At 36.8% G+C, this 27,446-nt stretch overlaps 2 protein-coding genes across 2 annotated transcripts; one reads left to right on the top strand and one right to left on the bottom strand.

Moving 5' to 3' along the window:
- Window positions 1-27: 27 nt before the first annotated feature.
- LOC127414841 (ras-related protein rab7-like) lies at window positions 28-17,569 on the top strand. The gene is made up of 6 exons (XM_051653181.1): window positions 28-186; window positions 1,759-1,827; window positions 2,336-2,462; window positions 4,895-5,113; window positions 14,553-14,681; window positions 14,904-17,569. The coding sequence occupies exons 2-6, from the start codon at window positions 1,775-1,777 to the stop codon at window positions 14,991-14,993; spliced, it is 618 nt and encodes a 205-aa protein (XP_051509141.1). The 5' UTR covers window positions 28-186; window positions 1,759-1,774; the 3' UTR covers window positions 14,994-17,569.
- Window positions 17,479-23,293, bottom strand: LOC127414842 (ubiquitin-like protein 4A). The gene is made up of 4 exons (XM_051653182.1): window positions 23,107-23,293; window positions 22,406-22,511; window positions 18,870-19,084; window positions 17,479-18,479 (listed from the first exon to the last, which is right to left on the bottom strand). The coding sequence occupies exons 1-4, from the start codon at window positions 23,152-23,154 to the stop codon at window positions 18,372-18,374; spliced, it is 477 nt and encodes a 158-aa protein (XP_051509142.1). The 5' UTR covers window positions 23,155-23,293; the 3' UTR covers window positions 17,479-18,371.
- Between the last annotated feature and the right edge of the window lie 4,153 nt (window positions 23,294-27,446).

Genomic DNA, 27,446 nt, shown 5'->3' with positions numbered 1-27,446 from the left:
TTGCGAATCGGACATCAATATTGTGCGTCAGTCCCTTGTGACTCACAGTCATGTCATGTTCTGCTAGGGAGAAACACACACTCTGCAACAGCTGATGTGCATCTGGATCATTACAAGCATTGGGTGATTTTCTTTCGACCATATTGAGAGAAGATTCAGACCGCGACGGAGAGCGAAGAGGCGAAGGTAAATGTCCGACAGTTTGTTTTTCGTACAAATCACTGAAGCAGACTGGTGCAGAGAATATTATCATCTTAAGATCACGATCACTGTTTTGTGTTGTGCTTTTACAAACGTGAACTTAGTCATGTCTATTTCTATATTTAATCGATATATTAATATCTGATTGTTTTCTGGATTATCATGACATATCTGTCCTTGCTAGGACGAACTATTTGTTCACACCAGAACAAAAGACTGTGCTGTTTGTTTTGCGTTTTTGCTTCTGTGATGCTCCATTGGATATGTTTCGTTATTAATGCATGTGTTATAATGTAACTGCCATGTTTTTCCACAGCAGTGACGTCACATGACTCGATGAATCACATGAATTAATTCTTTGTACTTCTGCCACTGCATGAAAATAGTGTGGTGAACAGTTTGATATTCGTCTTTCAGTGTATGTTATTTTCAGTGGTCTTGAGATACTGTTCATAATACATTATACTAGTGCTGGTTATAATCAGTCGATTATTTGTTTAATTAATCGAATAATAAGAAAAAGAAGCAGCACTTTATTGAAAAACATGTTCTGCAATATTCTCATTCACAAATTGTGCAAATGGAGTACTACAGAAAATTTAAATACGCTATACAATGTATTAAGATATGGCCTATACTTAATAAGAAGGCCCACAGACCCAAATAATTAGTGTTGTCAACTATTTTCTTTATTGATTTTATCGATTAGTAGTTGCTGCATGATACATCTTTATAGGCCTACAGTACTTCTATTCCATCTACATCAATTTATATATTGTGTGTATGTGTACTGTATATACATACACACAGTATATAGGCCTATATATATATATATATATATATATATATATATATATATATATATATATATATCACCTAACACTGGAGTTTGACTTGTCGTAAACAGTCACAGGCCTGTAGTTCGAAACAGCGATCAAAACAACAACAGTTTAGATCACACACATTGGAATGGTTTCTGAAGGACATCAATACATAAAAGAATCATCCAATAACTAGGTTGAAAGTGTGTGTGTGTGTGTGTGTGTGTGTGTGTGTGTGTGTGTGTGTGTGTGTGTACATGTTTATCCTACATTGTGAGGACCAAATGTCCCCACAAGGATAGTAAAACCTGAGATCACCTACCTTGTGGGGACCAGCCAGCGGTCCCCACGAGGGAAATGGATCATTGAACATACTAAACGGTGTTTTTTTGAAAATGTGAAAATGCAAAAAGGTTTCTGTGAGGGTTAGGTTTAGGGTTAGCATTAGGGTTAGGGGATAGAAATTATCGTTAGATCTGTATAATATCCATAATATGCATGGAAGTCTATGGAGAGTCCCCACAATTATATAAAAACAAGCTTGTGTGTGTGTGTGTGTGTGTGTGTTTTATTTTATTTTTTTATGCAACTGGACATATGTAACATATTTAATTGTAACTGATTTCAGCTACTTTCACTTTTGGAATTAAAATACCAAACCTGTTAAGCATTTGTCTGGGGGAAAAGTTCAAAAGGTATCTTCTGCTACTGTATAATATGCTTCTCTGCTCCTCAGGTTTCTTCAACACATTATGGCTTCTCGGAAGAAGGTGCTGCTGAAAGTGATCATCCTAGGGGATTCAGGGTAGGTGTTTGTGCAACATTCCAGCAGTATATGTGGACACTGGTGTTTAAGTTGTTATATTCAATTGGTGTCATGCTGCTCAGATGGTGTTATCAGCAGTGGCACTTTGTCTCTTGTTATTAGCTGTTCATGTAAACATTATTGACTTGACAGTGCTCAAGGAATTCCCCTGACTTTCCATCAACCACTGCCTAAATGTTGGTGCGTTTGGAATTTGCTCCGTCCTGGTAAACAATGAAAACACTGATGGCCAATCTCATTATCTCTGATAACATTATCTAGTGCTGGATGATCACATCATACTGTGAATTAAATGTTATCAAAGCTTTATCTGAAAGCTATGCAGCTTTACTCAATGTAAAGTAGACTTAGATGTCAGCTGCACTGTGGTATTGACATATTTAGCAGTGATTGCAAAAAATCTAGGCTAATCTTATTCTTCAAATGCATTGTGCCCTTAATTGCCTGTTGGTTCTTTCTGATTTCATGTTCCCTTTTCCTTTGACAGAGTTGGGAAGACTTCTTTGATGAACCAGTATGTGAATAATAAGTTTAGTAATCAGTATAAGGCCACTATTGGAGCTGACTTCCTCACCAAGGAGGTGATGGTGGACGACAGACTGGTCACTATGCAGGTTTGTTCTATTCGGGTGACTCTCACAAAACATATCAAGAAAATGTCCTGGTCCTATTTTACTCAAAAAAGAAGAAATTAAAGAAAGATTTTTTTGCATTTGTGTGATTATTTTTATGACAGTTACACACATTTTACCCCCTAAAAAATATGTATTATTTAAATTGTCAAGTATTTATACATCATAGTAGTACTCTCTTGGTACTGCCTGCATGTTCACTGATTTTAATTTATGAAAATCACCATTGAAAATAACGTAGTAAAAGTAAAACGTCAGGATGTGTAGCGGTAATGAGACTTTGGGGGTAAAAATGTGCTTAAGTGTCCTGAAAATAATTTTGTGTTTTCATTGCCTTGACGGGTTTCAGTTTTCCTCTAAAGTCTAGGAAAATCCATTGTTTTTACTTAATTATATATAATCACATGCACTATATGTACAGGTTTTTATTGTTAACTCAGTACATTTATGGGTAAATCTCAAGAACAAATGCCTGTGTCATTTTTTACCCCAAAAGAAAAAACAAATATATTTGCATACAGTTTTATCAAAAAACTATAGACCGATACTGATATTTTGCCACTTACCTTATTTTGTCATCAGATTACTATTTGGCTCAGAAATTATGTTTAAAAATGTACAAAGAGGTACAAAAGCTTTTTATTGTTCTAAAATAAATAATCTCCATTGAACATGGATTGAATCTGTTGAACACATGACAGGCCAACATTTTAAAGAGAGCCACAATGAAAGATAAATAGAAGATAAAAATATTGAAAAATAACAATGTCAAAGCATGATGATTGATGTGAAAAAAGACATTATTTAAAACATTTTTGCACTTTTGTTTTTGCAGTTCAAAACAACAGAACTCGCATTTACATGTCTGTACTGTACATACTAGAACATTACAAATTCCTATTATGTATATGTTTGGCTATTCCATGGAAATGTTAACCACATCATGGGGAAAAAAAAAAACGTTACCAAAGGAACAAAACGCTCTTAAGTTTTATTGCGGTATAATGGATAAAGCCATACACACCACTAGAGGGCGCTGCTTGCTTACACAATGCTGACTGAATCGCTGAATGCAGTCTATTTTTAAGCTTTCATGGTTTAGAAATCGCAAGACCGTATTGCGATATCAATCTTAACTCAGTCAATCTTTGTCAATCAGTTACCCTTAATGGATTCCATACCAATATCTAAGAGGTCAAAGTTTGCTGGTTTGAAAGCGTTTTGGGTGGTTTTACCTAATCATGTATAGGTAAGTGACGCTTTCACAAATGTCACATCTGCAATGGTTTTTCGTCATTAATGTGAGAACGAAAATTATTATAAATTAAATATAAAATGTTCTTAGGAGTGCGAACCATTCAACATTCTGTAGCTATCGTTATTTCTGGATGGTGCATTTGAATTCACAGAGTTTTTACAAAGTGTGATGGTAATTCATTATAAATAAACCAATGGTTTTTCCATATCTGCGTTTTCATGCTTAAAACCGATTTGCCGATGGTTTTAATTTGGTTAGTAATTGGCCGATAAATATCGGCGGCTGAAATATTGGTGCATCCCTACTTTTTTCCAATGCTGTATTTGGACTTGACTGTAGAATTAATTGTTTTGAAACTGCTCAGCAAACCCATGAAAGGCCTGTGTGGCCTGATGATAACAATGGCATGTCCTCACAACCATTATTTTGTGAACAATGCTTTATAGTGAAAATCATCTCTGATCATGTGATGTAATTAAAGGATCAACATAATAGGTAATACTGTCATCTCAAAAACATGACAACTCTGTGATTACTAATAAATCACAGGTGGGTACTCATTGCTCATCTATTACGCTCATTTTGATGTAGCAGTTTTTTGATGTCACTTATTCCGTATACTGGTATAATGCTAAGTAAGTGAGACACATTTAGTTACATGCCTGGTAATCCCCTGGTATTTTCCAGTAGGCACTAAGTTGGTATGAACAACTAGTTTTCAGCTCACATGTGGTGTTTACATCTGTCAGCCATGTGCTAACCTGTATGACCAGTCAGGTTGACCAAAATCCCCACATGTCCAAACAAGCTGTGTTTGGGAAGTTACTAATTTAATATTAATTTCTGTATTGGGGTCACTTTACTATTTAATTTGTCTGCACAGTATTTACATTGCTCATCATTACTTTACTTATGAATCTTTTTTAACCCATATCAGCCTTTATCAGATGGACAGTAGAAGAACAGACACCAAATTGTCCTTGTTTTTATGTGTTATAATTAAGCCATTAATAATAATAATCAAGCCATCAAATCTTAGAATAATGTTATTAGAATATAAACGTTTATACCAGAAACGGAGACCTATATTAAAAGTGTAATAATCCACTTTTTTTGTTATTCATCTAAAAGCATGACTTTTTATTGTCTTTCTAAGATTTGGGACACAGCTGGTCAAGAGCGATTTCAGTCTCTGGGTGTGGCTTTCTACAGAGGGGCGGACTGTTGCGTGTTGGTCTATGACGTCACAGCACCAACTACGTTTAAGACTCTGGACAGCTGGAGGGATGAGTTTCTCATTCAGGCCAGTCCACGTGACCCAGAGAACTTCCCTTTTGTTGTGCTAGGCAACAAAATTGACTTGGACAACCGACAGGTCAGTGTGCTGTCCAAACTGTATTTATAAAAAATGTCTTGGTTTTAAACGGTGGAATTCCTCTTAGTTTCCAGTGTCAACTTTGACCAATATGGATTTTTAATACATGGGCAACATAACATAAAATGCCAAAAGTGTTAATATTTACAAAAAAATCATTTACAATATTTGAATAGAACTAAAGGCCAAAACATACTCTATGCCAGTGCACAAACGCAGACACTTCTAGCTACGCAGGCTCAATTTCATGCGATAATGCATTCCAAAATGTGTCAGATCGCAATTCAAAATTTAACAAAATGTAAAAAGTACGCTTTGCATTCTCAGTGGTGCCACAAGGGGTGCTATAGTGAGATTAGTGTGAACTGTTCGCTTCTAAGGTGAGTTTTCTCTTTCAGGTCATCAACTGTCATGACAGAACAAAAGTTTAAAGAGAAAATTAAAGTTAAAGCGGAAGTATGTAACTTTATCTGTGTTAAAATAAGTTCTCCTATCCCAACTTAATATGCAGAGACAGCCATAAGTAAGACAGTCATAGGTTAATTTTCTTGAAAACTGTAAACACTGTGTCTTTGTGGCGCTATGAAAATTTCTGTGTTTGTTTTGAGCAATACCATTGACTGGACCAGTGCCGTGAGTTGGGTGCGCACTATCTGTTTGTTCGATCAATGGCAGAAGGGGGCGTATTCAGAAAGCTGTTTTGAAAACAATGTTAATTAATCCGTTAATTCCGTTTGGTGGCGCTAGTGGCGCAGAAATGACATATTTCAGCTTTAACAGTCAATATATTTATAGCAGCTTACCAGAATAATAAAACACCCAGTTAAATGCGACAGACTTTTGAAGGTAACTCTATCGCCCTCTTGATAAAGAAAAAATGCGTTGGCCAAGTGCTCGCATCTGCGTACTCGTATTTGCGTAAAGGATGTTATCGGCCAATCAAACACAGTTCACATCCTTTCACATTTCTCACATCAGAGCTTCAATACACCGCTTAACACAAGCATCATGCACCGCTTTGTCCTCTAATTAAAAAGCGCCACGTATAGCATATTAGGTTGTAAGAAAGCAGGAAATGTACTCTGTAAATGGTGAAAATAATGAGTGAAAGTAAAGAATGAGATAACTTATTTTGAGTTTAGAATAAACTTTTTCCCTTTTTCTCCCAATTTGGAATGCCCAATTCCCAGCGTGCTATTAAGTCCTCGTGGTCGCGTAGTGATTTGACTTGATAGAGGACGAATACCAGTTGCCTCCACATCTGAGATTGTCAACCTGCGCATCTTATCATGTGGCTTGTTGAGCATGTTGCCATGGAGAAATAGCACGTGTGGAGGCTTCACGCCATCCACCGTGGCAACCACGCTCAACTCACTACGCGCCCCACCAACAACGAACCACATTATAGCAATCACGAGGAGGTTACCCCATGTGACTCTACCCTCCCTAGCAACCGAGCCAATTTGGTTGCTCAGGAGACCTGGCTGGAGTCACTCAGCACGCCCTGGGATTTGAACTAGCGAACTGTCGAACTTCAGGGGAGGTAGCCAGCGTCTTTACCACTGAGCTACCCAGGCCCCCAGAATAAACATCTTTTGATATATTGCAAACAAATAGACTTGAACATTTGTTTTGTTTTTTCCTCTCTGAATGTCTGCTTTTGACATTGTATTATACAATTCAGTGTATCTGGATACACTGAGGATCAGTCTCTCTTGTTTTCATTTCCGAGCTGCAGACATAATGATTCGTCATGCAAATTGTTTGGTAATCATTGAATCAATCACTAGCAAATGGGGTCAAAGTTGAAACTGTTTAAACATTAAGCGATTTTTTTTTTTTTTACAACATTTGACTTGCGTGCAACAAGAAAGAGAGTTCAGTGCATTAGGAATAGGCCTAGTGTTTCCCATTAATTACCTAGATTGTGTTGGCCCGCCACAGCTTCATAATGAACCGAAAATATTTTTACACTTCTCATAATAACATAAAAGATCTCTAACGTTGTGTTTTGCGCTGTTGCTTCAGCAGAGCATCTCTCACTAGGGATGGGCGGATTGATCCTAAATTATCGATACTGATGTTGTATCAAAAATATCGATCCTCACACAAAAATATAGATTCTAAAAAAAAATTTAACTAGGGATATTATTATTTGGTTACCATGAACAATAATCATAAGCTTTCAAAGTGAAATAAAGGATTAGGCTATATTAGCAAATACTTATCCAGGATGGGAACTATATCTTCTTCCGCTCATCTTAACATGCATGCTGAAAGACACAAGCAGACAAGCGCTTGCACCGTCACAAGGCTCGTTCAAACAAGAGGGATCAGTGACTTGTAGAGGTAATGATAGAAAATCAGAGAAACAGCTTCTGGAGTAAATTCATGCTGAAATAACAACATATCTAAAGATGACATTATTTATAATGAGTTTGTGTGTAATTGTTATTATTAAGTAATTAAAAAAATAGTTAACCATGGTTTTACTAAAGTAATATTTTAGTAACCGTGTTTGTTTTTGGCCTGAAACCATGGTTTTACAACAGTAATATTGTAGTAGTAACCATGGTTAATTGTGTGGTAACTATGGTTTAACAAAATACCATTATGTAGTGAAAACATGGTTAATTTTTAGGGTAAACAAAACAGAAGTCTAATAATGTTCTGTTAATGCTCACAAATGTAAATAATAATAATAATAATGACTTGAATTATGACTAAAAATAATATTTTAAATTACCCATTTATCCCAAGAAATAAAAAAAAATAAAAAATTTAATAGAAGTATTGTATTGGTATCGGTATCTACGATATTGGACTTGAAATTATCAGATAGACAAGAAAATAAGTGGTATCGCCCATCCCAATCTCTCACTCCCAGTCAGTCAGTCTCCCCCAACTTGACCAGGACAAGTGGATTTTTGAAGGGGCAAGTGAAAGAGAATTTTACTTGCCCGAAAGGACAAGCAGACTGATTAAAAAAAATAACCAGCTATATTTGTGATAGCCTAGGCCTGTGTCACTTATTAGAAAGTTAATATTCTTATTCTGCTGTTGAAAGTAACCCAGAGATAATTGGCTAGTGATCTAGTAACAGCTGCGCCCTGTTTGATTGACAGGCAGCGTATGTGTGTGTGCTGAAAATGCTCGCGCAAATGCACCTGAACGGTCAAATACATTTCAAAATTCCGCCAAAATGCCCGTCTTGGTGAGGTATTCATGTAAACACAGAGAGTGATGTCTAAAGTGAACATAAACAGCAGAGAAAAAAGCGGATTTGTAATAAAATGTCGGACTTGTAAGTATAAATGTAAGCTAATAGACCTGCTGCTGTCTAGTGTGTCATTATAATAATAATAATAGTAGTAGGGGCCTGGGTAGTTCAGCGAGGATTGATGCTGACTACCACTCCTGGAGTCGCGAGTTCGAATCCAGGGTGTGCTGAGTGACTCCAGCCAGGTCTCCTAAGCAATCAAATTGGCCCAGTTGCTAGGGAGGGTAGAGTCACATGGGGTAACCTGCTCGTGGTCGCGATTAGTGGTTCTCGCTCTCAATGGGGCGCATGGTAAGTTGTGCGTGGATCGCGGAGGGTAGCATGAGCCTCCACATGCTGAGAGTCTCCACAGTGTCATGCACAGTGAGCCACATGATAAGATGTGCGGATTGACGGTCTCAGAAGTGGAGGCAACTGAGACTTGTCCTCCACCACCTGGATTGAGGTGAGTAACCGCGCCACCATGAGGACCTACTAAGTAGTGGGAATTGGGCATTCCAAATTGGGAGAAAAGGGGATCAAATAAAAAATAATAATAGTAGTAGTTTTACGTTTTATGTTGCATTTCATTCTGAATGTTTACTTGAATACTTGATAGTAGAGTTGGGGTACTCGAGTTCGGACTCGAGTCATGAGTCCAGTTTTAATGGACTTGGACTTGTCACAGACTCGGATGCATTTTTACTCGGACTTGATGCGGACTCGAGCATTTAGGACTCTGGATTTTTTTCTGAGTCCATGGCATTTGTGATGCAATGACAAGCAAACAAATAACTGAACATAGGGTGACCATACATCCTCTTTTTACCGGACATGTCCTCTTTTTCAGACCTGAAAAAAGCATCTGGCCGGGATTTCGAAATTGTCTCTAAATGTCTGGGATTTGGCTTTGTCTTCATAATGATGTGCTCTCTACAGTTACTACTATCATACATTCTGTGTATTTGATACTGTTTTCACATGTCCGTTACATATTTGTAGTGCAAACTCTGTGTGTTACTGTAAAGCTGGCACTTGCGTTTCAGTGGCAACAAAGTTTGAAAATACAATGAACACAAGTGAGGGGACAAGTCTCTATTCACCTATTATCCATACTAAATATAATGTGAAAAGAACTACACGTCAGCTCAAGGAGAAATTTATCTTAACTTTAGGGAAGAAGGCTACACCTGGACACAGCAGGAGGACTGAAAAGTGTGGTGTAGTAGAATAAAAATACATTTCTAATGGTATCTGAACTTTTCTGTTTTTATTTTCTGTTTAATTTTATGGGCATTATTAAATGTTTTAATATTACCATTTATTAAATGTATTAAACACATTAAATGTATTTAATTAATTACGTTACATGTATTTCACCCATCATTTTAGATAAAATTGAAAATGTAAATTAAAATTCGAAATAATAATAACTCTGGTTGTAATGACTAACAGTGCTTTCACTTTCTTTAATCTATGTTTGAGTGGAGAGGAAAAAGCATCAAATAACGAAAATGCCAACATGGTATTGTGATAAGGTATAGCCTTTATTGTACATGATAGATCTTGCTGCAATAACATGATGAAAAAGTAGATCTCATTCCAAGTGTGAGCATCCCTGCTGTAAATGATGGCAATGGAGGCTTTCCTTTATTTGACTACCATACGTAACATAAAATAATTATCAAATGACAATAGCCTCCTCTCCTACCCAATGCAGTTTACATTTCTGTCGCAGAGAATTGAGTTGATTGCGTAGGTACACTATTCGATTGGGCATCGGTCGTAATTTTACAAAAATATACAACATAATCTTTGACATGTTACTTGAGCATGTAACATAAATGTCCTTTTTTCTCTCCAGACAAGTAACTTTTTTACTCGGACAAGTGAATGACCAATTTGGCTCAAATGTATGTTCTAGTCGTTGTTGTGTTTTGACCATTTGTGAACTGCGTTAAACTCCGTCTTGTTTACCATGCTTCCTGGGTGTGACTTTTTTGCCATGTCATCACCATTCACATCTATACAGCCAATGTGTTAATGATTAAATTACTACTAGAGCACAAAATTGTTTACAAGAGCACAAAGTTCTTCATAGATCTAGCCTCTTAATTTTGCTCTCAATGTGCACCAGATTGATGCATTTAACTTTAAAATGTACAACATTTTCTTCCAGGGCTGCATGTCCCCGGACCCCCCTAGAGAGTCTGTGGTCCACCCACCACAGTCTCACAAAATCCTGTGGGAAACACTGTACGCCTGTCACGATAATCAAATAATCGTATGATCGTGGTTAGATCAAATAATCGCGATGAGATGATTATTTAATTATCACGATTTGAGATAACCGTGATTTTTGTGCACTTCCAATCACATGTAATGCCCAAATAAGGGAATTTTAAGCGATTTATATAGGCTAAATGTCGTCATTAGTGTGTTTGTGTGTCATTCAGTTGATCTTTGAGCGTCACTGAGCCACACTGCAGATGTCAACAAGCAGTTCCTGTCTGGAAGATGCACACGCCGTCAGCAGAGGCTCGCGCCAAACTCCTACAAAAATATAAACGAACAAATATAAACTTTGATAGTGAACGCAAAGCACTCCGGCTTCACGTTAAATGATCATGTAAAGGCAAATGTTTCTGGTCATTGTGAGTTCATATACGCAGTGTTAATGAAACGCAGTGACACAGAGGAGGAGACGTACGCTTTCTCTATTTCTGTGGGAGAAATAAGGGCTTGGGCTTAATCACAGAGCATGATTATTTCTATTTTAAATCATAATTGTTCATGTCATTTATACGTTTTTAAAGCCTTAGAAGGAAATTATATATCCCTATTTTATTATTTGATTTATATCTTTGAAGTTAAATATGAAATATGACAATTTACAGTGGTGTGAAAAAGTGTTTGCCCCCTTCCTGATTTCTTATTTTTTTTGCATGTTTGTCACACTTAAATGTTTCAGATCATCAAACAAGTTTAAATATTAGTCAAAGATAACACAAGTAAACACAAAATGCAGTTTTTAAATGAAGGTTGTTATTATTAAGGGAAAACAAAATCCAAACCTGCATGGCCCTGTGTGAAAAAGTGTTTGCCCCACCTGTTAAAACATAACTTAACTGTGGTTTATCACACCTGAGTTCAATTTCTCTAGCCACACCCAGGCCTGATTACTGCCACACCTGTTCTCAATCAAGAAATCACTTAAATAGGACCTGCCTGACAAATTGAAGTAGACCAAAAGATCTTCAAAAGCTAGACATCATGCCGAGATCCAAAGAAATTCAGGAACAAATGAGAAAGAAAGTAATTGAGATCTATCAGTCTGGAAAAGGTTATAAAGCCATTTCTATAGCTTTGGGACTCCAGAGAACCACAGTGAGAGCCATTATCCACAAAAGCGCAGCGACGACTCATCCAAGAGGTCACAAAAGACCCCACAACAACATCCAAAGAACTGCAGGCCTCACTTGCCTCAGTTAAGCCCAACCAGTTATTAAGTTTAGGGGGCAAACACTTTTTCACACCACTGTATATGGCAATTAAACGTGAAAGCCCTAAAAGAGACAGTTAATTATCATAGCCCTATTCGTCATAATCACAATTATTTGTTTGACAATTAATCGTCAGGCAAATTTCATAATCGTGACAGCCCTAATTAGGAAACACTGGCGTGAAAAGGCCTTTATTGGGTGATAATCTCAAAATGGCCAAATATTGGGGGCCTGGGTAGCTTAGCGAGTATTGACGCTGACTACAACCCCTGGAGTCGCGAGTTCGAATCCAGGGTGTGCTGAGTGACTCCAGCCAGGTCTCCTAAGCAACCAAATTGGCCCGGTTGCTAGGGAAGGTGGGGTAATGGGGTAACCTCCTCATGGTCATGATTAGGGGTTCTCGCTCTCAATGGGGCACGTGGTAAGTTGTGCGTGGATCACAGAGAGTAGCATGAGTCTCCACATGCTGGGAGTCTCCGCGGTGTCTTGCACAACGAGCGAAGTGATAAGATGCGCAGCTTGACTGTCTCAGAAGCGGAGGCAACTGGGACTTGTCCTCCGCCACCCGGATTGTGGTGAGTAACCGCGCCACCAAATTGGGAGAAAAGGGGATAAAAAAAAAAAAAATGGCCAAATATTGACCGATATATCGTTCTACCGCTAAGTAGAAGTGTTACTTTTACAACAGTTTTTCTGAGAACATTGTCTATTAATACAATGAGCGCATATACATGAAAGGTCAAGTCATTTTTATTTGTATAGCGCTTTTCACAAGACACATCGTTTCAAAGCAGCTTTACAGAAAAATCATGCTTAAACAGAAATGGAAACTGTAATATCTGTAATGCCAGAGTCATCATTGTGCAGTTTGATAAAAACATGATTATAAATTGTGTCTTAAGGAGAAAAAAAATCAATCAATAAATAAGTAAGTAATAATAATTATATTTAGACCCCCAGTGAGCAAGATAAAAGTGACTGTAGCAAGGAACACAAAACTCAAGAAGATGTTGGTTAATGAAGAAAAATAACCTTGGGGCAAACCAGGCTCACTGTGGGGGGCCAGTTCTCCTCTGGCTAAACAATGCATGTTTTTACACCAGTTATGCTTATAAGCCAACAACTTGTGTGGTCATGTAAATGCTTTAACCCTTTAAGCTCTGAAGGTGTTTTTAAAGATTTCCTGTTTCAGTGCATGCCCAAAATTAAAGGATTATAACTCCACAAAAAACACCATAGAGGGTTAGTTGTTTGGTATCATTTTAATCATATTATTATTTAAATGAAAACTTTTCAAATTTGTAATAATATAGATTATGATAAATATGAGACTCTCAGCCTAAGAAACTGCTGAAAAAAAAACTATTTTTCTGATTTGACATTATATACAGTATCTCTGGGTGTAGAGAAGGTAGTTCAGAAAAATTATTTTTTTTGTTCCCAATCATATCACCTGTAACTGAGTAAAATGTTGTTGATACGACAAAGCAATCAAAATTTATAGCATTACAAATATAATTTATTCTAGTGTCCAAAAACTTCTCCAAGTGTTCAAAAGCCTCTCTAAACAAATAAAACATAATAATTGTATACAAAAACTAATTACACATGCAAATACAGCAATAACTAAAGGTATGCTCTCTCTCCAAAGCATGCAGGCATGAATAACGAAATCTCATTCAGTTCCATTCTGTGTCATTTGAGTCATCATTGAATCTGTGTCATGTACTTGGCGCCATCTCCTGGTGGCAATACTGTATGTAATTCGAGTGAACAATCCTCTCTGCCTGTATTTGTAAGACTTCCACCTCTGGTTGCAGTGATATGAATCCTAATAAGATTCCATGATGCTGGACAACATACTACATCATATCCAAAGAAGTAATTTGATCCACGAAAGCTAACGTGTTTTTAGCCATCTAGCACATTTTGTGTTGTGTGTACATTGTGCTTTGTGTGGATTATCTAATGATCTATGCATCCGATTATGTTGAGTGTTGGCTCGTTTTAACAGGAATCCCCTACTTTAAGTAATGGTATGTGATAATTTGTGTTCTGTTTATTTTTCGTGAAGTTATAAGCAAAAGCGCAGCTTATAAGCAACACCTGTTTACATGTTACACGTTAAGAATCAACTGATCGACATGGGTAGATCTGTGCCAAATTCACATTGCATGTAAACAACATAACAGGTGTTCTTACTGGCTTATCCAGTCCAGTGTTGTGCGCATGCCTCTTCACGGTTTGATGTCAAAAGCAGAGAATAACTAGATTATTTCAAATCTTATGTAAACACGATTTTCTTGCTTTGTCAGATTTTTTAAATAAGCAGATTTTTGGGAGTACCAGAGTATTTGTGTGAATATAAACAGGCTCAGTATTAAAGCTGAAGTGTGTCATTTTTTCTATGTTAAAATACTTAATTGCAACATTAGTTCGGCCAGTGAAGTGAGTTTGGAGCGGTACAATCTGTTTTTTGACCATTGGCAAACAGGATGATTATTCGGAAACCTGTTTGGAAACAGTAATTATTTTTCCAATTCCGTGTGGTGATGCTAGTGGCACCTTCAAGTCTCGTAACTAAGTTGTACAGCATATTTTTAAATGGAATTTATGCCTGATGTTCTTAGATTGTTGATCCAAAGTTTCATCTAAAAATCCTTTTTATTTTGAACAGGTTACAACAAAGCGAGCTCAAGCGTGGTGTCAGAGTAAGAACAATATCCCCTATTATGAGACCAGTGCCAAAGAGGCCATTAACGTGGACCAGGCTTTCCAAACTATTGCTCGCAATGCACTAAAACAGGTAAAGGAGGTTGTGCATACTTCATATTGTGTTTAGAAATTTGACACAACAAAATGTATTTTCCCTTTTTAACTTTAATAAGCTTACTCAACACAGCTAAACACCAATTGAATCACAGTAAATGCCTTCATATTAAAATAATTGGCCACTTTGCTAACTGATAAACTTTGTCGTAACTTTTACATGAACTTTTTTCATCTTAAATTGATTTGTCACTTTCAGGAGTCCGAAGTGGAGACATATGATTTTCCTGACCAGATTAAACTAAGAGATGACAGACCTGCATCCACTAGTGATGGCTGCAGCTGCTGAAGGAGAGAAGAAACAGGGCAGGGAAGAGAAAGATCTAGTTTGGGAAAGAGAGGAAGGGATGGAAAACATCCAGGCCTGTCACTCTTGCGCACATCCTTCTCTCTGCAGTTTTTTTTCTCCTTTGAAATCTCCAGGGTATCAAATGCCACATGTGAAAGCTGAACATCCATTTTATTGCTGAACCCCAAGTAACATGTGGTATGACTAACTGTCCAGAGAACAGGAAGACCAATGTGTTGCTACTCTCACTACAGCTGTCGATGAATTTCCCTGACTGTCACTACTCCTGCTGTCCATGGCATTTTATTTTTCTTTTGTTTCAAAATGATCCTTTTTGTCTGCTAATTCATTGTGCCTTTATACTTTGTAACTTTTTGTTATTATTCTCAGCACCTGTTTCACTCCTATGCTGAACAAGCATTCTTAATATATGTAATAGGGCTGGGCGATATAGCAATTTTTTATGTTATATTTGATATTGTTTTGTTGCTGATATAAAATTAACCAATACTGCGCTAATAATATATTTTTTAATGTTGTGCTTTTAATTTCAACAAAGTTTAAGCCGAAGTGTGTAACTTTTTCAGTGTTCGAATTAGAGGTCGACCGATAGTGGATTTTGCAGATACTAAGGTACTTAGTACCTTACTGACAACCTATTAATCGGCCAATAGTTTTTAAAATCTAAACAGAATGCTACAACATTTTCTTAGTCAGCAACGACATAGAGGCCAGAGTACAAAATGAATAAAATCCCAGATGTAGTTTATTTTTCAACCAATAATAATCAGAATTTTTTTTATTTGGTGCATAACATGGGACTTTTAACACTAAACAAGCCTGAAACACACACGGGGCTCTTATTTTGAAATGACGGAGCCTTGGCTCCTTTACAATGCTCTATTTTCATATTTCCCAAATTGAGCTTTTTATTACCTTTTATATTATTATTATTATTATTATTATTATTCACAATATATGAAGTTGGAGACACGATGTATTGTAACATTTTTCTTTGCATGCCCTCGCTTAAATTTAAAATGCTTATAAGATTTTTGCCGATAACTGATAGTTCCAAAAAGCAACTATTGGCGCCGATATATTGGTCTACCTCTAGATAGAATACTTTCTCCTTTCTCAGCCTAAAATGCAACGACAACTATAAGTAAGCCATTCGAAGGTTAATTTTCTCGAAACTGTAAACACTTTGTCTCTGTAGCACTATATAAAAAAGTTTGTTTTGAGCAACCTGTCCAGCTGGACACTACAACAGCGTTTGAGACAGGTACAACAGAGTTTGGGGCGGGACCTTTCTGTTTGTTCGAAAAACAGAAGACGGGCCGTATTTGGTAGGCTGTTTGAAAACTATGTTTATTTTGGCAGTTCTGTTCGGAGGAGCATGAATTACACACTTCAGCTTTAACTTAAGACTGTGCCAGTTGGCCTGTTTTGCTTTCGCTCACTGTGTTACAGCTTGCGAGAATGAGGTATTTTAATAGTGTCTCGATTGTAAAAATTCAGATAATCCAAGTAATTGGTAAAGGGAAGTCCAAGTAATTTCAGCATATCAATTTTTATAACTTTCCGATTCAGTTTAAAAGCATTAGTTCAAAGCTCTGCCTTAACGATTTGTTCACATCATCACTTAAAAATGTTCACGGAAGTCCCTGCATTGCATTTTACATGCTTTAGAATGTTTTAGTAAAAAATATGTATGTAGATAATTATTGCTGTTTATAACTATGTATTGACATGTTGGTGCATATAAATGAAAATTATCCTTGTGCCCATTTAGTAAAAAGTGTGGAAAACATTCCTTGCTTCTTTTTAACTACATTTCTACAGTATTTTACTTCTTGCTACAAAGAATTTGAATCTACTTGGCAGCAATGGCTGTTTGGTTGCAATGACTTTTCATCTGATTGAAAAGCTTACTCTTCAAACCATTTCAGGGTAAATATAAATATTGATTCAGTATAAAAGAATATTGTCAGAAGGCTTAAAATATAGCTATATCACCCAGCCCTAGTTTGTAATATGTCATAAAGGACAGACAGCCTTTTTAAAAGTGGATAACATTATATTGGCCATTAATTTAGTGTCATTTGGCTGTTGTAGGTCTCTCTGACATAGAACAAAGAATATAGTTTAAAATGTGCATTACTGTTTCTGTAACAAATTTCTTCAGAATGTTTCTCAGTCCAACAATACAAGTGATAAAGGTTTACAAAAACAGGTAATTATTATTATTATTCTTTTTTTTGCATGTAGTTCCAGTGTGTTTCATTAGAGGTCATGTAAGATGCAGAACTGACAAGTCAGATAAGTTGCTCATGGTACAGCAAAAGAGAAGCACATTCCATGCTCAGTTCAGTGCTTTGATTTGGCTTTGGTCAATTCTGTGGTATACTTTTATTAATTAATATATATCTGTAGCCTACCTAAGAGCTCCACCATTTTATAAGCCAAAACACACACACATAAAAACCTTGCAGTAGGTATCACTTTATTTTGGCCAAATGAAAGAATGACTTGAAAACCAAAAAGAGTTAAATAAAGGAAACATTTACAAGCAAGCTGGCTTTGTCAATACCTGTCCATTTTCAAAGATCCATGTGCTCCCTTTTAAATCATTAAATAATAAAGCTGATCAAGAACACTTTTTATTAATTTGCACACTGGGGCCTGGGTAGCTCAGCGAATAAAGATGCTGACTACCACCCATGGAGTCGCAAGTTCGAATCCGTGCTGAGTGACTCCAGCCAGGACTCCTAAGCAACCAAATTGGCCTGGTTGCTAGGAAGGGTAGTCTCACATGGGGTAACCTCCTCGTGGTTGCTATAATGTGGTTCACGCTCTCAGTGGGGCACGTGGTGAGTTGTGCGTGGATGCCACGGAGAATAGCGTGAAGCCTCCACACGCACTATGTCTCCGCAGTAAGAGCTCAACAAGCCACGTGATAAGATACTCGGATTGACGGTCTCAGACGCGGAGGCAACTGAGATTCGTCCTCTGCCACCCAGATTGAGGTGAGTCACTACGCCACCATGAGGACTTAGAGCGCATTGGGAATTGGGCATTCCAAATTGGGGAGAAAAATGGGAGGAAATTATTATTATTATTATTTTTTTAAATAATAATTTGCACACAATATTTACAGAGTTGCACTAACACCACCACCAGTTTCCTCTTATGGGAAAGCAATGGTACGCATTGTGGCCCCTTGCCTTGAGAGAGTTCACCTCAGTCTGTAATGTAAAGGAGACTTCTGGCTTTTTTCTTCCTAACAGTCCATATTAAATACATCCTACTCCCACATACATGGCTGATTGGTAAGGGTAGTCCACTGGAGTCGGAGATACATCTGTGTAGTTTGTTTCAGTCCATGTATGAAGTATCCATGCCCTCTGTCTCCGGATGCAGCAGACGGCTGGCCATACGCTCAATGTCATCTAGACTTAGCAGTCTGATGGAGCGTTCATAATCCTACGGAAAAAGAAAATAAATAAACTTAGGTTCAATAAATACATTTTACAAAAGGGTGGTGAAGCATGGTGGATCAAGATCTGGGCTAGTAAACAAACAGTTACATCCCAGAAGGATTGCTCAAATCCCAAACACTAAGTATGAACAATTGTAATTGTGATGCTTGCATAAGCATGACACCACAATGAAAATATATGGCAATACTAGGGTTGCCAACTGTCCTATATTAACCGAGAAGTCCTGTATTTTGGTCAAAGTGTGTCCTATATTTGTATGGCAAAAACTTGGCAACCCTAGGTAATACTGAGAAGGGTAAAGAAAATGAGAGAGAAACAGACTGTATGAATCTTAGATATCTAGGAGAAAGAGAAATGTTTGTACCAAAAGTACCTTAATAAGTTGCTCCTGCACTTTAGCAGCATCGGCCGGGCTGAAGTGTTTGGCCAGGACAGTTGACAATACCTGCCATACACTATTACCAGGTTGTCCATTGTTACAACTGCTACTGGCTCCCATTGCCCCTCCACTCCTCTCTCCTGCCGGCCGCACAACTAGATTCAGCTTGGCCTCTGGTCCAATGGAGTAATCACTCAAACTGTGTTCATCTGGAAACAGAACAAAACAGTCGTAATGACATACTTAACCTAATGCCTTGACAAATGGAATTAAAGGAATGTTGCTGCCAGTATCTGTCCTCAAAATACCACAAAAGCACAGCAGGAAGAACATTGAGAGAGAAATAGTTTTTGTGTCACCTAAAATTATGAATGCACATGTATTGATCAGCATTTGACCAAAAAGGACCGTAAAGGAGTAGTTGACCCAAAAATGAAAATTTAGCCTTCAATTACTCACCCTCACACGATGCAATGAAGTCACACCCCTGTATCAATTAAAGCAAACTTTACAGAAAAAATCTTAGATATCCACAAATTTGTGATAAATAATTTAAATATAGATTTACGGCAGATTCAGTCTATTATTTTATTTAAATGCACTATATTTGTTTTTTATTCATAATTGTACAGTGATCCCTTTTGCTGCGTAAATCATGTTTTTTAATTCTTCATGATTTCATGGGTGTTTCATGCAGTGTAAACTTGTTTTCATTTTTCATATTGTTATAACAATCTCTGGTCACACTTTATATTAGGTGGCCTTAACTACTATACATACAAGACTATGTATTACTCTGTAACTACATGTTGTTCTGCAAAATGCCCACACTTGCTGCTACTGAGGTTAAGGTACAGGTAGGTTTAGGAGTAAGGGTAGGGTTAGGGTTTAGAGTTAGGTTTTGGGGTAAAGTTAACAGTGTAACTACAAATGTAATTAAATGCAAGTAGTTTAAATGTAATTACAATGCAACAACATTACGTACATAATAAGTACATTGTAACAAATGATTAAGTACATAGTAGTTAAGGCCACCTAATATAAAGTGGGTCCAAATCTCTTGTTGTGCTGTTTAAATGTATTTAAATTGTTCACATTTTCATACTGATCGGCCTTCAGCAGAGGTAAATCCCACTGACTCTCGCGAGAATTGAACCTCTCTCTCTCCATGTTTCACACGTTTGGCTGTTCGCTGCAAACGTCACTTAATCATGTGCACACAAGCCTGAACTAATCTTGAACTCAGGATCAAAGCTTGAGTTGACAGAGAAAGTTGATGAGCAGCATCATGGTACCAATTAACACTGATTGAATTGATTTGGTTTTGTCAACTCGAAACCAATCCTGTAACCATCATATTGTTCAACTTGATTGATAGTATAGGCACAAGATTTGTATGACTTTCCTTCTTCTGCTGAACACAAAGATTCTTAGAAGAATATTTCAGCTCTGAAGGTCCATACAATGCAAGTCAACAGGGTCCAAAACTTTGAAGCTCAAAAAGCACATAATGGCAGCATAAAAGTAATCCATACGACTCCAGTGGTTAAATCCATATCTTCAGAAGCGATATGATAAGTGTGGGTGAAGATCAATATTTAAGTCCTTTTAACTATAAATTTTCCTCTCTGCCCAGTAGGTGGCGATATGTACAAAAAATGCAAATCACCAAAAACAAAAGAACTCTTAGGAGAGAAGCGTGCTTAGGATGGCTGTTTGAAAGTTAACATTTACAGTAAAAGTAAAAACAAAAGGGGGCTAACAAATTGATCTGTTTCTCATTCACCTATCAAATAAATATCTACAACTCCTTTAAAACAACGACATTTACTTTAGCAGATATACTGCAGAAGAAAACACTGTTATCTGAGAATGTTGAATATAATACTAAAAATACAAATATTTTAAAATAACAAAGTCCTTTTAAAAAAAAAGATGCATTCACCTGAGAAGCAGCATATAAGATATTTAGGCTTGCTTTTAGAGAATAGATCTTGAATAAAAGTATATTTTGTCTTTACTGCGCTCGCAGAAGTATAACCAAGTGAAAAAATACACTTATATACAAAATACACTTATATTTAAGATACATTCTCTAAATATCTTATATGTTGCTTCTCAAGTAAATGTATCTTGTTTTAAGGATGTTTAGACAATTATAAATGGAAAACAAGACAAAAACTCTTGATGACAATAGGATTTTTTGCAGTGAATTTCTTTACTGAATTAAACTTAAGTATTTTTTTCCTTTATTTCAGTGAATGTCATTTAGAGGTGTTTTTAAAAGATGATTTTGTCCTCTTTATTGTTAGTAAGCACGTTTAATACGGGGCACAAGCTGAATAATCGGTTAAGAGCTAATGATTAATCATTGCAATAATCGCCCGAATAGTCGAATAATCATTCTAATAATCGTTAGATTAATCAATTATCAAAATAATTGTTAGTTGCAGCCCTACTGGGGCCGGTTGCACCAGCTATACGTACGTTACAACTTAGACTAGTTGTGGCGTAAATGGGCACTAAGTCACAATTTACGCACTACTAAATATTTGAGTGTTGCCCGATTAAATTTAGGTATAACATAACCCTACATATAAACTAAATATTTACGGAAGCCTCCAACCAGGAGTAACTGATGGAATTAAAAAAGCACTCATTTAATGACATTAATGAACTCATGTTTTGCGTGACAGGCATCAATCATTTCGACATACAGTATGATGTTGAGATTTACAATCGCTTACATTTACAAGAGAAAAACAACTTATTTTTAAGCGGCTCTTCAGCTTGAAACCATTCTGACGGTGCAGTTATTAGGATGCGTCACCCGGTGTCAAGTTTCAACACATTCAAAATATATACAGGATATTAAAATGAATAAATGTCTATTTTTCCAGCCTGTTGTATAAGTATTTATTTATCACCTCTCATTTATTTTAGATACAGTTCCTATATATTGTTATTTACACAGGGCAAATATACTATTTATCAAATCTACTTTTATTACGTATCGTATTTCAATGGGGATATAATTTATTACAGCTGACAGTTACGTGAGCAAATGAGGTTTACACATCAACTGTAATGAGATAAAACTGAAATGCATAGCTTTTTAATACTTCTGTGTACAAATCTGCAGGCTGTTTATTGGATTAGTACAGGTAAACGTCATAATATGCGACTACGCATTGCTTTACGGAGAGCTTACGACCTGCTAGTTAAGTCTTGCATTAAGAACAGGTGGTGCAACCAAATTAAGCACTGACTTAGTTACAAACTAACTAGTAGTTAGTTACTAAGCCTTTAGTGTGAACTTTACGTCCCAACTTACGTGAGACCTTACGCATAGCTGGTGCAACCCTACCCTGGTGAATATATGCATTTGTTGCATAATAAAAGCACAATCCTCAAAACATTTGTGCTCCATGAAAGTAGAGATTTGGAACGACATGAGGGTGAGTAAATAATGACATAACGATTATTATTATTGGTTCTACTATTCCTTTAAAAAAAAAGCTAGGTTGTACCTGCAAGAGCTTTTCCTTTATAGAGCAGTCTCTGCTGACTTGGTGGGATGTTTAAACGTTCTGATACCAGTTCTTTTACGGTCCATACCTTTTCGTTTTCTGTCACCTGTGCATCGAAGAAAAGAACAAGACTGAATGTTGACAAATGCATTAAATAGTTACATTTAGAGACAGTGATTACATGTTTATTGATAACTCTTCTGATTAACACATTGCTTTTGTGTGCCAGTCTAACTTGAGTTAGTGGGCTACTACAAACAAAACACTTCATGATACTCATACTGTGGTAAACATGAACATTTATATGAACTCAAACTGATTACTAATGTTCTGCCTGATCTAGCTCAAAATATTCTCCTGTACAGATATTAGTGGCTCTCAAGACCTAGTGCGCTGCCTAGCTAGACAGCACTTTTGTTTGAACCTAGTGCGAATCGGTTGTTCGGGAATGCGCTTATCATGCCCAAAATACTGTATAGGTAGGCAGCACACTAGGTTTTGAGGCACAACCATTGTGTCGTGAACATAATAAGTGTGCAGAGTGGAAATCATGTCTAACTGGCTACAGCAGATAAAAGTTGATTTATAATTTATCTACAGAATAGGCTGGCACACTAATAATATTGCGTGTACTAAAGTGAGAGAAAACAAAGCTACAGCACAATGCTATGCTAAACAGGCCAAACCGCTGGTAAGCCTACCTGTACATTACACTCTTTTCCTTGAAGTGGCTTTACAGTAAGAATCATTTTACATGTATATAATTAAATATAAATTAAAGAAAGTATAAATATATCCAATTTAACATTCGTTGACTAACAGCCGTCGCTTCCCACGGACATGACGTAGTCGATGGCACTGGACCTGCACATGCGCACTGAGTGGATGTTCCGCCTCGCCCTCACCCATGTGCCAGATAGTGCCACACAGTCACAGACAGTGGTGAAGTGGTGACAAAAGAGGTGGGCATACTGTAAATTGATCAAAAACAACATTAAATTATGTATCACGAGGAAAGGGCACCACTGTTAGCAGTAAACGGCAGAAACAATCACCCTGTCCCAATACCCCCACTTGCGGTTTTGGTCTTGCCTACTTTACCCTCCTATCTTACGTATTTCTGGTGTTTGGCCACTAGTGTGCAAGCAGACGTTGAAGACTGCGAGTGTGTGGATGACTTTTGATTGCACATTGGGACACTCGTAGACTTAAAGACGTTTGGTGATGGTTGTGACAGCTGTTTTTGTCTTTTCAGTTTGCTGAAGACTGATTGTTTTTGGTAGCAGTGACTATTATAGCCTACTTAAAATAATAAATAACTGAACATTTTACCCATCTTTTCATTTATTAATACACTACTGGTTGTTGGAAGTGTATTGTGCTGTAGAAAATATGTAAGTAAAATTTGTTATAGTGTTTTTATTGTGTGAAAATAATTGTAAAAGTTAATTATTTTTACTAATGTTGATTTTCAATACTTTGCACATTAAAGGAGCAATACGTATCATGGCTGACCCTGCACTCTGACCCCAGCCTAGCTGGGATATGTGAAAAAAAGAAGAATTTCACTGTATATGTGCAAATGTATAATGTGATAAATAAAGAAAATTATTATATTATTATTATGTAACATTAACATCAAGCGTTTAAAATGGGTACTGCAGTCCAAATTCAAAATATTGGAGAGAGTTGTCTCCCCCGCCCCCTCCTCCCCAGACTCGAAGCTCACGAGGGTTGCCAGGTTGAGGACACGCAACAGGAACGAGCAAACTGACAATGGCAAGTGATGAGCCTTAAGGTCGAAACATGCTTCACGCAAGTATGCAAACGTGAGGGCTTGGCCAACGCGTGGTCCTGTTGTACATACATTACGTGTGCTCTTGCATTGCTCTGGCGGTTACAAACCTCAGACCACAAGGGGGCAGTAGATTTTTTTAGGTGCGGCCACGAAACCAGAGCTGCATCCAAAACCAGGAAAATGCTGTCTTTGGAGATTGTATACAGAGGCAGGTTGAAAATAAGGTACTTTTCAAACTGTTCAGAGACCAGTTTCCTTAAGGGTTCCATTCATTCAAAACAGCTGTCAGTTAAGCCATTAACTCATTAGGCAGCAAGTCAGCTGCCTACATTTTCGGATGCAGCCCGGATGTGATATATGAGTCGATAGTTGAGGAGTGGGGAGAGACACAGACAAAAAACAAGTTTGTTTGAAAGGACTGGGGACAAAAAGTCATATATTTTTAGAAAAGATTCAATTCAAATTGCTGCCTGAGTCCGCCATGACAGTTGTTGACTGAAAGAAGAAAATGCGCTCTAGTGCCCCTTGCGGCAATGCTGAGAAAGCAGTGCGTACTTGCGTTGGGTTATGAATTGAGTGCTGACACATTTTACAATGCATGAAATCGAGCTTGCGTAGCAAGGCGTGTCTGCGTTCACTTACTTGTGTAGAGTATGTTTGGGCCTTTACACTGTAAGTTGATCAGCTGTATACGTTTGTAATGTTTTTAATGTTTGCAAATTATAAACCAGCTCATGTGGATTTTTTATATCTCTGTCAATGTTAGCTAGATGTACTGCTGGCTTCCATTGCTGCAGTGCAATGTGTTTGTCTGCTAACTTGTTTCAAATCTGGCAACACGGGGTGTTGAAATACTATTGGGAAACGGGCAGTGGGCGGGATCACACAGGCCAAAACACAATCAGAAATTCCGCCCGGAATGGACATTTCAAAGTAGAATATATTGGCTGTTGTATTGTTTTCAGAGAAGCCAGTATTTCAACTTAGCATGTTTCCTAAATCTCTGACAACATATTATGATCATTTTATGCTTTAGTACAGTAAATATATTACATAATGCACCTTTAAAAACTGTTTAACTGTAAAATTGCGTAGTCCATAACTGCGGTAAAATATGAAATATAAGCAGTTTCTTTCCAGTCTATTTCAATACACTGCATAAAACTTAATTCATATATATATATATATATATATATATATATATATATATATATATAAACCTGTGTGATCCATTAATAGCTACTAATACAAACCATTTAATTTGTATGCATTGGCTTGTCATTTATATAAGACGACCAAAGACTGCTTTACACAACTTATCAGTATGTGGTTTCATACAACAAATAAAAAGCATTAAAACGTATATTTTAAATACATAATGATTAGAAAGAACCTGTGGTAGCAGTTGATACATTTTTAATTTTAAAACAGCATTTACTAGACTGCATATTGTATGCCACACTGGCTGATAAATTACCAAAATCACCAGCAGTATTAGACAAGAACAAACAAATTAAGGTGATTACTGAGTGAGAAGGATAACAAAGAGGTACATATATATACACATAAACAATATTTTGTAATTATGATGCTGATATTAAGTCATCCTAAACATGTTACATAATGTTGAATATATTCATTTATACTAAAATAAATATATACTTCACTTACGTTTCACTATCTGATTATGATAAATAACTTATTTTGAAAAGCTTTCCTTGACGTCATCATGGCAAAAATACACAGATCGCTCGGGTAGGCGGGGTGTGGCTCCTGATGAACTCTGGGATACACTTAGCCTGAAAGACCACTCCGAAGCGGTATTCGCACTAGTGTGGATTTAGTGTGGGTTAAGTGCAGTGAGCTTTGGCATGTTTTAGACATGGGACAGTCTTGAACACTTACTTCCTGTCGCCTGCACACGCACTCAAGTGGCCAAGACCGCAAGCGTGGGTATAGGGACAGGGCCAATTACATTTTGAGAAAATTATGGTACAACTCTCAGTACTTGTCCAGCATTTGCGATTTTCACAAAGTTTAATAGCATAAGTTGAATTGAAATGCATAAATATTTTTACGTTTAGCAGAAAATTAAATTTACAATGCAAATTATGGCGGCTCCAGTCTCCAGCACAACTGGCGCATTTGCTTTTCACAATAGACCCCACAGTTTTCAAAATGGGGGCACACCTCCCCAGGGGGCACCAGAAAATGTCAGGTGAGGCACAGGAACGATGATAAATTCACTAATTAAAATCAAAAGATAAATAAATACAATAAAAAATACATTAAAAATGTGATAGATTATATTTCATCTTAATAGACCGTAGCTCAGTGGCGTTATATTTCTGTTAAATGTTGAGAGCACCGCTCTCACACAAAACTGTACACGCAATTTTTGTTTTTCGTTGAGAGTGCACTTGCGAATAATGCCATATAGCCAGTGCTGGTTAGATTAATTCTTATTTGTAATGTTGTACTTATTACAAATTACATGACCAAAATTGTAGTCAGTAACGTAATCTCTTGGACAACATTTGTAATTACTTTTGGATTATTTCTGACCTATTTCTTGTTTATTTGATGTCACATGCATTTGAGTAGGATAAGCAAGCTTTTGGCATTATATTGTTTAAATGCAAAAAAGAAAACTTACCTTATGTATCAAAATATGACAATTGATAGGATTTTGTGTGTGGTTTACTCATTTCTGTGTAGAATAAAAAAAAAACGAACCACCCAAATTGAAAACAGACATACTGAATTTATGTGTGCTGATTTAGGAGGGAACATTTTTAAAAGAAGAATTAGGCGGATCAATAAATTCTGAACAATTTACTGCTTTTGTCTGACTAGTATGTAATCATGTTAGCCATTAAAAAGTAACTGTAATCTTATTGCAAGTATTTTAAAATGTAATCTAATTACAAATACTTGCTTTTTTGTATTTTAATTACATAATCCATATTACATGTAATCCGTTACTACTCAGCACTGCATATAGCTGCCTCTGTTCATTCGTACAAACATTCTGCCTCTGTAGACGTGTTATATCAAGGTAGAAACAATACCGGGGTTTGAGTAATCAACTCATCATTTGGCCGGTAACGTTTTTAGGAACTGCAGCATAATACATGGTTAAATTTGTATTGTAATAATGACATTCTGATACTCACTAATGATGTAAGATACGTGACCAAATCAAATAACATATAAACGGTCAGCTAAGAACATCTGTTGTGA

The sequence above is a fragment of the Myxocyprinus asiaticus genome, chromosome 24 (genome assembly GCF_019703515.2).
Source record: "Myxocyprinus asiaticus isolate MX2 ecotype Aquarium Trade chromosome 24, UBuf_Myxa_2, whole genome shotgun sequence".
Taxonomy (NCBI): Eukaryota; Metazoa; Chordata; class Actinopteri; order Cypriniformes; family Catostomidae; genus Myxocyprinus; species Myxocyprinus asiaticus.
The sequence above is the reverse complement of the archived record's forward strand: the minus strand, read 5'-3'. Positions and strand labels throughout refer to the sequence as shown.

What these genes read in the sequence shown, in the direction of transcription:
- LOC127414841 (XM_051653181.1), top strand. Translation starts at nt 1,775, where the DNA reads ATGGCTTCTCGGAAGAAGGTGCTGCTGAAAGTGATCATCCTAGGGGAT. An exon ending in ATCATCCTAGGGGATTCAGG is followed by an intron (nt 1,828 to 2,335) that starts GTAGGTGTTTGT and finishes TTCCTTTGACAG; the next exon opens with AGTTGGGAAGACTTCTTTGA. An exon ending in TTGACTTGGACAACCGACAG is followed by an intron (nt 5,114 to 14,552) that starts GTCAGTGTGCTG and finishes TATTTTGAACAG; the next exon opens with GTTACAACAAAGCGAGCTCA.
- LOC127414842 (XM_051653182.1), bottom strand. Translation starts at nt 23,154, where the DNA reads ATGATTCTTACTGTAAAGCCACTTCAAGGAAAAGAGTGTAATGTACAG. An exon ending in GAAAAGAGTGTAATGTACAG is followed by an intron (nt 22,512 to 23,106) that starts GTAGGCTTACCA and finishes TTCGATGCACAG; the next exon opens with GTGACAGAAAACGAAAAGGT. An exon ending in TAAAGGAAAAGCTCTTGCAG is followed by an intron (nt 19,085 to 22,405) that starts GTACAACCTAGC and finishes TTCTGTTTCCAG; the next exon opens with ATGAACACAGTTTGAGTGAT.